At 47.8% G+C, this 12,744-nt stretch overlaps 1 protein-coding gene across 1 annotated transcript in view; it reads left to right on the top strand.

The window, feature by feature from the left end:
* The window catches only part of ALDH1L1 (aldehyde dehydrogenase 1 family member L1), a 69,508-nt gene that overhangs the window by 38,721 nt on the left and 18,043 nt on the right, over positions 1-12,744 (top strand). Inside the window, exons 12-16 of the mRNA XM_053598570.1 lie at positions 417-544; positions 3,848-3,998; positions 5,113-5,183; positions 7,498-7,603; positions 8,390-8,477. Coding sequence (XP_053454545.1) covers positions 417-544; positions 3,848-3,998; positions 5,113-5,183; positions 7,498-7,603; positions 8,390-8,477 — 544 coding nt within the window. The remainder of the gene's footprint in view (positions 1-416; positions 545-3,847; positions 3,999-5,112; positions 5,184-7,497; positions 7,604-8,389; positions 8,478-12,744) is intronic.

Here is a 12,744-nt window from a genome sequence, read left to right as displayed (position 1 = left end):
GCTGACCTCCTTCCACCTACAGACCAGGTGAGGAACCTGCTGTGGTACATGTGGGTACATGCAGGGCAGGGATGCAGGTGGCACCTGGGTGCAGAACCAGGGCCATAGGCCAGGAAGTTCTAGTGCTTCATCTATTTCACTTAGGAAGAATCTCTCTGGCTGGATGCACTAAATTCATTGGTCCCCACTCTTGGCAGGAGCACTGAGCTCAGAGCCACAGGCCAAATCTCCTGCCCCGATTAGGCTTAGTGGGAATGTGAAGAGATGGCCCCAGGTATGGAGACACAACTCGACTTTTCCTAGCACTGCTGCCTCCTGCCTACCATTTCCAGGGCTTCCCTCTGGGCTTGTCCAGGGCTGGGGTGAGGCAGGGACTCAGCCTGGGAAGACCTTCTATGGCTCTGCTTCCCCCACAGGTCATCTGCCAGGTGTCCCTGGCCCAGGTCAGTGACATTGACAAGGCAGTGGCCGCAGCCAGGGATGCTTTTGAGAATGGACTGTGGGGGAAGATCAGCGCGCGGGACCGGGGCAGGCTTCTGTACAGGTGAGAGCCCAGCACCCACTGGCCGGCTGCCCCCACCTTCAGCTTGGGCAGGTGTTACGTTCCTGCAAACACTCCTTTTCTTGGTTCCTGCCAAGAGAAGCTAAGTCCTGGGAAGGCCCAGAGTGACTGAGGCCAACAGACTAACTAGGCCAGGGCTGCTACCTAAGGCTCAGAAAAGGCTTGTCAGAGGAAGGGCATGAAAACAGCAGATGTTTCAGCAGTGGCTATACAGAGGTGCCCTGATGAAGGGGAGGAGGACAAGTAAGGGTGTACTCTGTTGGAAGGTGCCTGAGATGCAGGCTGAGACAGGCGCCAGCTCCCTGTGTTGGCCTGGCCATGGGGTGGCCTTGGGGCTCCTGCATGCAGAGAACAGCAAGGGCAGGGGTGATCTGGCCTGGCTCTATTCCTGGCTCAGCCTGTGTTGGCAGTTGAAATCTCCTGGTCTCCTGGTCTCACATTTCCTTCTTTCTCTCCCTTCCTCTCCCACCTCCCTCCCTTCTGCCCTTTTCCTTCTTTCATTTTATCCCAGTTCAGAAGTCTTAAGGAAGGACTTGTGATTATGACTCTAGTTTGTGACCTTAGGGCAAGAGGGAGGCACAAAAAGGAGGTGCTACACCCCTAGGATTCCAGTGAAAGGAGCAGTCACTCCAAAGAAGTGGGCAACATTTCCAGAAGGGGTTACTGGGCAGGTGAGCCACATGGTGTCGAGGAGGCCTGCTCAGCCTCAGGGACCCAGCTTATGCTCTCAGGGTCCTGGAGAGGCTCTAGAGGGTGGGTCACCAGTTAGAGTATGACCCAGTGTGGTTTGTCATCTGTCAGGAAGAGCTCCTGCCTCAGCTTTTCAGTCAGAATGGCTTTGTTTCTATTCCTGCAGTGGGAAACACCAGGGCTATAGTTGCAGGAAACCAGAGCCTGTGCGATCTGCTCAGCATTGTAGAGACATGGGCAGGCCAGGGCTGTGGGGCCTGGTATGCTCAGCCTGCTCTGGCTCCAAACCTCAGGGGAGCCCATTGGTTCTAGGAAGGCATTGTCTAGTGTCAGACAGTCCCTAGCACTCCTGGAGATTAGGCAGGATTGTGGGACTTGCATGCTCACACTGGGACTAGGCCTCTGGACCTGTGTGTGTAGCAGAGGACCCCAACCTTGAGCTTTGTGCAGGGGAGGGGTCCTTTCCCAAGATGCTCTGCTGCCATCTGGTGACACATTGTCACCACAACTACCAACCCACAACAACAGGGTGGTGCCTTGCCAAGCTCCAAGTGGGGACTGACTGTGTGGACCGACATCTCAAGGGTGTGCAAGAGCTCCCTAGTGACCAGGTCCTTTCTCTTTGCAAACTCCCAGTACCCACTGAGAGGCCTGCTCAACACTGCCTCTGCCCAGCTCAGTGTGACAGGCTGGGTCATGATGCCCCAGAAGCAGAAGGGCCAGGCTCTTCCCAAGAAATGACTACAGAACGCCCTGGCCAGTCAGGGCAGTAGGGGCCACTGTGGCATCCCTGAGCACAGCATGCACTGCAGGAACAAGACTGTACCCTGTTCTGAGAGGAGAGAGAGTTGGAGAAAGCCCCTGGACAGTCCCTGAGCCCCTGGTGGGTAAAAGAGAGCCTCCGGGGAGTCTGGGAGCAGCCAGACAGCTTCTGGGTGAAACTCCGGCGGTATATGAAGCAGGCAGGCTCCAACTGGCTAAAAATTTGCTCACTTGGGGCAGCGCCTGTGGCTCAAAGGAGTAGGGCGCTGGTCCCACATACCAGAGGTGGCCGATTCAAACCCAGCCCCGGCCAAAAACTGCAAAAAAAAATTTTGCTCGCTTAGGCTACTTTAGAAATAATTAGATGTGTGAAAAATAATTTGAGTTAATTATCAGCAGACCTTGGAGCTAATGGGTCCCATTTATACAACAGAGAGTTGAGTTTGTCTATCCTGGTAGCTGATAGAGCTCCAGTCCTTTAACTGTCACTAAATGGTGTTTTCACTGTTGGGTACAGGACTTTTCTCAAAAAGTGTTTTAGCATTTTCTCTTCTTACCCAGACAGTGCCCTTCAGGAGGTCCACGTGTCTGAGCCCTGGTGTGGCCTGTGCAGCTCAGAACACTGTCCTATTCAGCAGATTGGGCTGAGACCTTTCTACGAGCTAAGGAGACACCAGCAGCAGGGAGCTGGGATTCCAGTGGGACAGACAAATAGAGACCAAAAAGCCATCTAAAACAATACCTGTTATAGACTTTGAGGCAAAGGCTTAAAGAAAGGCAGAGGACGCTACTAAGGGTGTGGAAGGGACCTGGGATTACCCTCAGGGTGCGTGGGGATTAGGGTTGGCTTCTGAAAGGTGTGACACGTGAGTCCATATCTGAAAGAAATACAGAAAATCAGGAGGATAAATGGGGGTGTCTGGAGGGGGTTCAAATGTGCCCTAATAGGGCACCCAAAAGACCCAAAGTCCTAGGGCAAGAGGCCTGACTTACCTGAGCGCCTGGAAGAGGCCACTGTGAGGGTGAAGTGGGAACAGGATTTCAGGGCTAATGGGCCAGACACAGCATTGTGGTTGTAACCTGAGTATGGCAGCAGCTCCCAGGGGTCCTGGAGGGTATAGGCAGGTGAGGACAGGCACAACCCTGGGCTGTATCAGGGCCTCTTGGTCCTGTACAGAAAGGAACAGGGTGGGAATGGCCTGGCAAGTTTGTACCACACTTGCCCTGGACATGAGCTGCCCTGTCTGCTAGACTGAGGCTGCTCCATGCCTGTGGTTTCTTGCCCTATCCACCCTGCCTCCTCAGAAGTGTGAGAGGGTAGCTGGGCTTAGACTCAAGGAAGGCTAGATAAACCACTTCTTGGGCATGCATCCTATAGTGGGGCTGGGACCATCCCTGGACATGACCCCTGGAATGAGCTGTCAACTTGGTTGGGGTTTGAAAAACAGATATGTTTTCTCCTGGTTGAAGCTGTATTGTCTGCAGCAGGTGGGTGAGCACCTCTGTGGGATATAATAAAGTAATCCATCCGTAGAGATCTCAGGAAGGAAGGAAAGGAAAGAGAGAAGAGAGGTGAGAGGAACACAAGGCATCTTCCTCATGCCTGTCCAGTCAAGTACATGTTGCTGCCCCACAGTTCAGATGGGGGAAACTGTGCACAGCACACCTGAGCATGGGCGGTATGCCTCCGTGTGGAGAGCAGGACCCTTCTTGTGGGCTGCTTTCAGCCTGTCTCCCTAACTCCCCACTCCTAGCTCAGAGCAGGCCTGAAGAGAACAGACAAGGTTGTGGCCAGGCCTGGGCCCACGTGCCCACACCCTTGTTCTTCTGCAGATTGGCAGATCTCATGGAGCAGCACCAGGAGGAGCTGGCCACCATTGAGGCCCTGGACGCGGGCGCTGTCTACACACTGGCCCTAAAGACCCATGTGGGCATGTCCATCCAGACCTTTCGCTACTTTGCTGGCTGGTGTGACAAGATCCAGGTGAACCTGGGCTCCTGCCTCCTATGTGAACACATCCAGGAACTATGTTCAGGGGATGGGTTCATCATGCAGACTAGTGTGCCACCTTCAGACTAGAGCCTCAAGGGTGGTGCTCTAGTCTGCATGATTCATTAACCAGCTACCAAAAACAAGTGCTTAAAACAACACATGTTTATACTTTGAGACTCTGCTGGTGGGAATTCTGGGTGGCCTCATGTGGGTCCCATGCCAAGGCTTCACAAGGCTGAAGTTAGGGTATCAGTCAGGCTGGGCCTTGTCTGAAGGCTCTGGGGCAGCACCCACTTCTAGGCCCATTCAGGTATTGGCAGAGTTCAACTTCCTGCACTTGCCCCACCCAGGACCCAGGTCCTCTCTCTGGCACCTGCTCTCTCTCTCTCAGTGACAGGGTGTCTTTCTAGGGCTTGGAATCCCTTTGACACTCTTTTTTGCCATTAACTAGAGAATACAATCTGCTTTTCTGGGGAGCTTCTGAGATTATTCTAGGCCCATGTGCACCACCTCCCCATTATAAGATCAGTGAGACACACAACATCGTCCCAGGAGGGAGAACTCATCATATTCCCAGGCCCCAGGTCCATCAGGGAACCATTTCTGGGGGGTCCCTAGGGAAAGCCACCACTGTGAGGCTCACAGTGTCACTGCAGGATCTGGGTTCTGTGGCCTCTCCTCTGCCCTGGAACCTCTTAGTGATGAGGGAGGTGGGCTGCCCCCAGCCTGTCTCCCGACTCCTGGCTCTACTGCTGCATCACTCCCAGTGGGACCTGGTCCCAGCCCAGGGCCTCCTGAGGAAGCCTTGCCCCCAGCCCTAACCACACCCTTTCTCTGCCCAAATATCAAAGTCATTGGCCTTGTCCACACTGGGACCAGCTTCCTGTACCAGGGCTCTGCCTGCCAGGCTCAAAGTAGAGCATCTCTTTGCCCCTCCTGGTGCCTATCTACCCAGCTCTGGACTTCCCAGGCATCCCTGTCGTTCCTCCCTGGGTTCCCAGTGGATAAGCCAGGATATTTCCCTGTGCCCCTGGCAGGGCTGGTGCCTGGATTGGAGGGGGCATGGACCCTGAAACCCTCCAGTGACTCCCTGTGTTTCTTCTAGGGCTCCACCATCCCCATCAACCACGCTAGGCCCAACCGCAACCTGACCTTGACCAAGAAGGAACCTGTCGGGTGAGTCCATGACCAGGGCAAGGCATGTCCAGGCAAGACACGGTGTGACCCACACCACAGCCGGTGGGGTGCCACAATGTCCCCTTTCTATTTTCCATTTACTCTGCTATACCGGACAAGTGTGATTTTATTTCATCCCCATAAAACAGTCTATCCGCCATGGCTGTGAAGGGAAACAAGAGCATGGCCTAAAATCCTTTGTCCAAAAAGAGCATGATGATCAGTGTTAATAAGAATGAGGACCTCCTACAAAGCACCAAGGAATGGGAAGAAAGATTAAAAGTTGAGAAATAGAGAACAGACAGGAACAGAGAAGTTCAGCAGAAGAAAGACAGAGAACCCAGACAGCCCCTGAGGGGCCTAGAAGGGAGAATTGAAAGCAGCTTGTGGTGCCTCATGTCACCACCAGATGGTGCCAGACAGAGGTGGAGAGAAGGGCCCAGAACACTGCCCACAGGGATCCACCTCCGCCAAAGGAACCGTGGCAGTGACTGGTCATTAAGGAACTCATGTCCTTATGACATGAGGTCCTGGTGAGTCACTCACATGTGCACCCCAGAAGACTTGCCCAAGAATGTGCACGGCCCCTGTGCCTGGACAGTGACCACAACACAAGAATAGCCCTGCTGATTGCCGCCCACTCCAGGAGCCCGGCTGAGAAAGCACATGCAGCTGTCCCAGGAAAAAGGCAGAGCTAGGGGTACAACCTGGAGGCAGCTGAGGGGCTGTCCTGGGGTCCACCTTCACTGTGCATGCATGCGGTGCCCAGAGGCCCAGAGACAGGTCTGGCTCCCCACAGGAAGTTAGGAGAGTCACTAGGGTCAGAGGGCCACCCATGGTCAACAGCAAAACATCATTCCCACCTGTTCTACGCCCCTTACAGGGCGGGGGAACAGCATGGTCACCCAGCATGGACCTCACATCCCCATGGATGGTGCTCAAAGACCCTTCAGCTTCACTAGGAATGCTGGAGTGTTTTGCAAGGACTGTGTGCTCAAATGTCACCCGTGTCATTAAAAACTAGTACAGATAAACAAACAGGTCCTCAAGGACAGGCTAAAGGAGACTCCTAATGGGAGAGTGACCAGTGGACATAGGATACCTCTTGTCCTTCTTCCCAAGAGGGGGATGGGGCTGTGGATGGAGGAGGCATGGACTCCAGAGTATGGGGTCCCACCTGGATGTGGCTTCCCTCAGCGAACATCAGGCAAGGTCTGCAGGAGTTTGGGGTTATCACAGTGAGGATGGGGTATTCCAGGACTGCCCGCCCCCCACAACAAAGAGCCACCCAGCCCAAACTTCAGCAGTGTGGAAGTCAAGACACCCTCCTGTAGGCACAGTGGCCAGAGACCTTCCTGTGTTTGAGCAGCTTTGAGAGGGGCAGGGAGGGCAGGTTGTGGTCCATCTGGGCCACCAGTCAAACTGATACCTGAGTCTGCAAGGCCACTCACCCTCCCAGCTACCCCATCCAGGGGGGGCTCTGTCCCTATCAGACTACAAGGAAACTGACACTCTGTCATCCAGGCACATCTGTTCGCCCTGGGAGGCTGGCCTTGAACTTGGGAGGGTCAAAGGACCGCATGCAAGGCTGTGGCCCCTGAGCTGTGGGGCTAAGAGGAGAATTCCCTTTCTGGTGCTGAGAAAGAACAGAGGCCAGCTCTTTGTCACATTCATATCTCAGTTCACATAAGACCCTGTCAGTGCTCCACACAGAATCTCCAGCAGCTTCCTAGCACATCTAATGTGAAATCAAACTCCTGACTTGACCACCTGTTGGGGTATTGGTGCCCTACCTCTCCCTAGCTCATGACTCCCTGACCTCTCCATGTCCTTCTGGCCCCCCTGGGACCCCTGACTTCTCCATATCTTCCCTGTGACCCATGACCTCTCCTCACCCTACTGGCCCACCCTGTGACCCCTGATCTTTCCACATCCTCCTGGCCCACCCTGTGACCCCTGATCTCTCTATGCCCTCCTGGCCTGTGTTTTCCTCTGTGCCTGTCTGTGTTACCCTCTTGGTTTCCTGTGCCCCTTGGCTGGCACTCAGCTCCCATCAGAAACTGTCCAGTGTCCTGTGCCATTGTGCCCTGCTGGGAAGAGGTCACTACCAGACTAATTTGTGCTGCAGTGTGTGCAACTGAAAAGGCAGGCATGAGCTGCCTCCCAGTGGGACCTTCCATGCCTTCTCAGGAGCCTGTCTCTGGGAGTGCGTGGCAGATCCTGGGAGGGGAGGCAGGAGTTAGCAGGTGCAGTCTGGGTGCCCAGCGGGGAAGAGGGATGAAGGCCGGCATCTTCAGCTTCTTTTGTATGGCAGGGTCTGTGGTATCATCATCCCCTGGAACTATCCCCTGATGATGCTGTCCTGGAAAACAGCTGCCTGCCTGGCTGCGGGCAACACAGTGGTCATCAAGCCTGCCCAGGTGAGAGTGGGCTGCTGAGAGCATCAGAAACCTGCTCTTAAGGGGGAGACAGAGGGCCCCTTCGGCCACACCAGCATTGCTAGAAGGGCTTTCCGTACACCTGCTCACAGCAGGCAGAGGTGTGCGTGGCAGTCAGAGCTATCTGGAGCAGACTCTGTGTTCTGTCGGCCATTGGTTGACCATGCTGACCAGCATCTGCAGAAATTCACAGCAGTCAGAAGAGGAACGATTGTTGGGAGGCTCAAAGGGCCAGGAAACAGCCCCCCCACTTTTGTTTTGATTTCTAGAAGTGAAACAGTGATCAGAGTCACATAGAGACCTAGGTCCTTCTGGGCACTTGGATGCACCCAGCATGCAGTGAAGCCACAGCAGCAGGCCCCTCAATAGAAGGGCACTGGCCATTCCCAGAAGCAGGCTAGTTCCTCCTAGGGATGGAGAAAGGCTGCCTCAGGAGCACCCCAGAAGCCAGCCTCTGAGCTGTGGCCTCCTGGGGATGAGCCCTGCTGCACTCTGCTCCTTCAGACTGGCTGGAAATAAACAAGGGAGAAGCAGATGCTGTGTGGGAGGAGAAGCCAGCAGACCAGAAGTCAGAGACCCTGGTGCCCAGCTGGAGCTGTGGGGAAGCTGACAGTGCCCTCTGTGGTTGTCCAAGTGGCTTCCCTGGGGTCTTCCCAGTGCCACAATGTGCAGTTGCCCTTCACTGCCTGCTGTTAGGCTGTGGGAGGGAAGGCAGAGCCACACTGCCAGCCTCCTCCTTTACCCAGTTTCTTTCCTGCTCCCCGTAAGGTGACCCCACTCACAGCCTTGAAGTTTGCAGAGCTGACCTTGAAGGCCGGCATTCCTAAGGGTGTTGTCAACATTCTCCCAGGGTCTGGTAAGAGCCTTCAAATACTTCCTCAACATGTTTTCCATTTTATGTATGCATGTATGTATGTATGTATGTAGGCATGCGTGCGCTCTGAAATAAATTATGTAACTTGGAAATTATCTTCCTTTGGAAGTTTGGGAGAATTTATCCATGGAACAATCTGGGCTTAGAGCATTTTGGGAAGTAACACATTAATTGCTTTTTTGTATGTTTAGTAGTCTAGCATATTTGAAAACTCTTCTTTCTTGTGAAGATGTTAAATATATTGTCATAAAGTTGTATATAAAAATCTCATGAATTTTATCCCCTTTCTGGATTCTCCTTTTAATTGTTATAAAACCTTCTTTATAATTTTCCTCTTTTTCTCTCTCTTTTTAAATTGATTAAATTTGTGAAAAGCTATTGCTTGTTTGTGCCTGTCCCCCACCCCCAAAACCCCAAACAGCTTTTAGATTTCCTTACCTATTTCATTACTATTATCTTTTATTTTTCCTGCTTTATCTTTCAGTGTTTTCCTGAGTGTTCGTTTTATTGTTTTTGGTAATTTTTTGTGTTGAAACTTAGCTACTTTTTAAAAATAATTTAAGTAAAGTATTGAAAGAGACATATGGGCTCAGCACCTGTAGCTCAGTGGTTAGGGTGCTGGCCATATGCCCTGGGGCTGGTGGGTTCAAACCTGGCCAGGGCCTGCTAAACAACAATGACAATAATAACAAAAAAATAATAATAATAACTGGGCGTTGTGGCAGGCACCTGTAGTCCCAGCTACTGGGAGGCTGAGGTAAGAGAATTACTTAAGCCCAAAAGTTTGAGGTTGCTGTGAGCTGTGATGCCACGGCACTCTACCGAGGGCGACACAGTGACTGTCTCAAAAAAAAAAAGAGAGAGAAGTATGGGGACACCTTATACCTTTTGATTGACACTTTCATGGTTATAAATGACTCTCTCTATCTATTATAATAAATAGTTTTTATCTTAAAGTCTATTTTAATATTGATATTAGTATTGCTACCTAGTTTTCGTATCACTGCTATTTGCATGGTATATCTTTTTCTTCCTTTTACTTTCAACATATCTGTACCACTTGGATCTAATGTGACCCTGTTACACAGTGTATACAGTTTGCTTTTGAATCTAATGTGATCCTGTCACACATGTCTACAGTTGGCTCTTGTTTTTTAATCCAGTCTGACAATCTCTTTCTTTTGACTGAGTAGTTGAATTCATTTACATTTAATGTTATTATTTATATAGTTGGATGTACCATTTTACTTTTCATTTTCTATGCGTCTCCTACATTTTTTATTTACTTTTTTTCATTAAGCGAATATATCCTAATGTAATAATTATTTTAGTGATTTTTTTTACCATACATTATATTTTTTTACCATAAGTTATATTCTTAGTTGTTACTCTAGGATTACCATATACTTTTGATTTATCAAAATATACTTCAGATTTACACTAACTTAACTCTAGAGAAATTTTTAAAATGTTACTTCTATAAAGCTCTAGTATCTCTTCTTCCTTTTTCCACTATTATCACTTATTTTTTATACACATATAATGTCTGTATATGTTACAAACCTGATAATACATCACTACAAATATAATTGTATATAATTTTATGTCCATGAATGAAATTGCAAAAAGAAAGTAGAAGGAGTACATGTTTATAGTTTGTTATATTAATTTTATTCTCTATTCCTGGCTATCCTCATCTGGTCCTATGGATTTGAGCTACTGTCCGCTGTCATTTTCTTGCCCCATTTCAGTTTTGCTCCCACTTACCTCCTTTCAGCTATTATTGTATGATACGTTACATTTCTATTTGCTGTAGACCCAACAATCTGATTATATTTATATTGTTTCATATAATCACTTTTTAAATTAGTTAAGAAAAAGAAAAGAAGTGAAATACACATGTACACTGTCTTTTATAATTACCTGATTACCTTCACTAATGCTCTTTGTTTTCTCCTGCGGGATTCTAATTACTGTCTATTGTCACTTGCTTTTAGCTGGAAGAACTATCTTTAGTATTTTTTATAAGGTGGGTCTGCTAGCAACAAATTCAGTTTGTGTTTATCTGTCCATGTCCTTATTTGCTTTAACGTTTTGGAACATAGTTTTGCTAGATATAAGAATCTTGGTTAATAGTTTTGTGTTTTCAACACTTTGGTTTTTTTTTTTTTTGATAAGAGTCTCACTCTGTCACCCTTGGTAGAGTGCTCTGGCATCACAGCTCACAACAGCCTCCAACTCTTTTTTGGGCTTGAGCAATTCTCTGGCCTTGGCCTCCCCAGTAGCTGGGACTACAGGCGCCTGCCACAATACCCTGCTATTTTTTGTTGCAGTTGCCACTGCTGTTTTAGCTGGCCAGGGCTGGGTTTGAACCCGCCACCCTCAGTATATGGGGCCAGCATCCTACTCACTAAGCCACAGGCACCACCCCGTGTTTTCAACACTTTAATACTCTCGTGCACTACATAATGTTTTAGTCAACAGTGGAATTACATATACAGTGGTGGTCCCCTGTGATTATAATAGAGCTGAAAAATTTCTGCCACCTAGTGATATTGTAGCCATAATGGTTAGTGTAAGGCCTTACTCATGTGTCCACAGTAATGCTGGTCTGAACAAATCTGCCACACGGCCAGTAGTATAAAAGTCTGGCACAAACAGTTATGTACAGTTCATAACACTTGGCAATGATAATAAATGATTATGTTACTAGTTTATATATTATTTTTTAATTATTATTTTAGAGGGTACTCCTTCTATTTATGTATTAAAAATTAGTTAACTATAAAATAGTCTGAGGTAGGTCCTTCAGGAGGTATTCCAGAAGCAGGTATTGTCATCATAGGAGATGGCAGCTCCATGTGTGTTATTGAAGACCTTCAGTGGGACAAGATGTGGAGGCAGTGGGACAAGATGTGGAGGCAGTGGGACAAGATGTGGAGGCAGGAGATGGTGTTACTGATGATCCTGACCCTGTGTAGGCTTAGGCTAATGTATTTGTGTCTTAGTTTTTAACAAAAATGTTTAAAAATTTTTTCAAGTAGAAAGAGGCATATAGGATAAGGATATAAAAAAAGAAAATATTTTTGTATAGCTGTAGTGTGTATTTTAAGCAAAATATTACAATAGAGTCAAAAGGTAAAAGAAAACTAAAAGATTTTAAAAAGTTATAGTAAGCTAAGGTTAATTTATTATCCATGAAGAAAAACATTGTTTTTTTTTTAAAAATAAATATAGCATAGCCTAAGTGTCCAGTGTATAAAGCCTGTCATAGTGAACAGTAATGTCCCAGGGCTTCACACCCACTGACTCACCCAGAGCAACTTCCAGCCCTGCAAGCTCCGCTCATGGGAAGTACCAGTGATAGGTGGACCACCTTTTATCTGTTATACTGTATTTGTGTCTTTTCTATGATTGACTGTGTTTAGATACACAAATGCTTGCCATTGTGCTACAGTTACCTAATATATTTAGTATAGTCACATGCTGCAAAGGATTATAGCCTAGTAACAACAGACTGTATAATAAAGACTAGATGTGTAGCAATAGATTTGTGTAAGACAATGACAAAATCACCTGACAATGCATTTCTCAGACTGTAATCCTGTCACTAAGTGACACGTGACTATGTCATCACCCCACTGGCTTCTGGCCTCTATTTCTGATGAGAAAAAATCAGCCATCAATCTTATTAGAGTTTCCTTATGTATGATGGGTCATTTTTCTTTTGCTGCTTTCAAAATTTCATATTTCAGTGTTTTTGTTATAATATGTCTGGTGTGGATCTCCTTGTGTTCTCATATTTGGAATTCACTGAGTTTCCTGGATGTATAGATTAATCTTTTTCATCAAATTTGAAAAGTTTTATTTATTTTAAAATGTTTATTTTATATTTATTTTATTTACATATTTATTTTAAAATGTTTTCCGTTCTTTTTCTCCTCTCCATTTGGTACTCCCATTATTCATATATTGATGCTAATGGTACCCCTCTTTTCTCTGATGCTCCATTTAGTTTTTTATTCTTTTTTCTCTCTGTTCTTTAGATTGCATACTCTCTTGAATTTTTCTTCAAGTTCACCAATTCTTTCTTCTGCCAGCTCAAATCTATTGAATTTTTCATTTCAGTTATTATACTTTTTAATTCCAGGATTTCTCCCTGGTTCTTTTTTAAAAAATGTATTTCTTTATTAATATCATCTACTTGATGTCATCATTACTTCCTTTAAGCAAGGTTTCTTTGAGTTCT

Source organism: Nycticebus coucang, chromosome 8 (assembly GCF_027406575.1).
Source record: "Nycticebus coucang isolate mNycCou1 chromosome 8, mNycCou1.pri, whole genome shotgun sequence".
In the NCBI taxonomy this organism is placed as follows: Eukaryota; Metazoa; Chordata; class Mammalia; order Primates; family Lorisidae; genus Nycticebus; species Nycticebus coucang.
The sequence above is the reverse complement of the archived record's forward strand: the minus strand, read 5'-3'. Positions and strand labels throughout refer to the sequence as shown.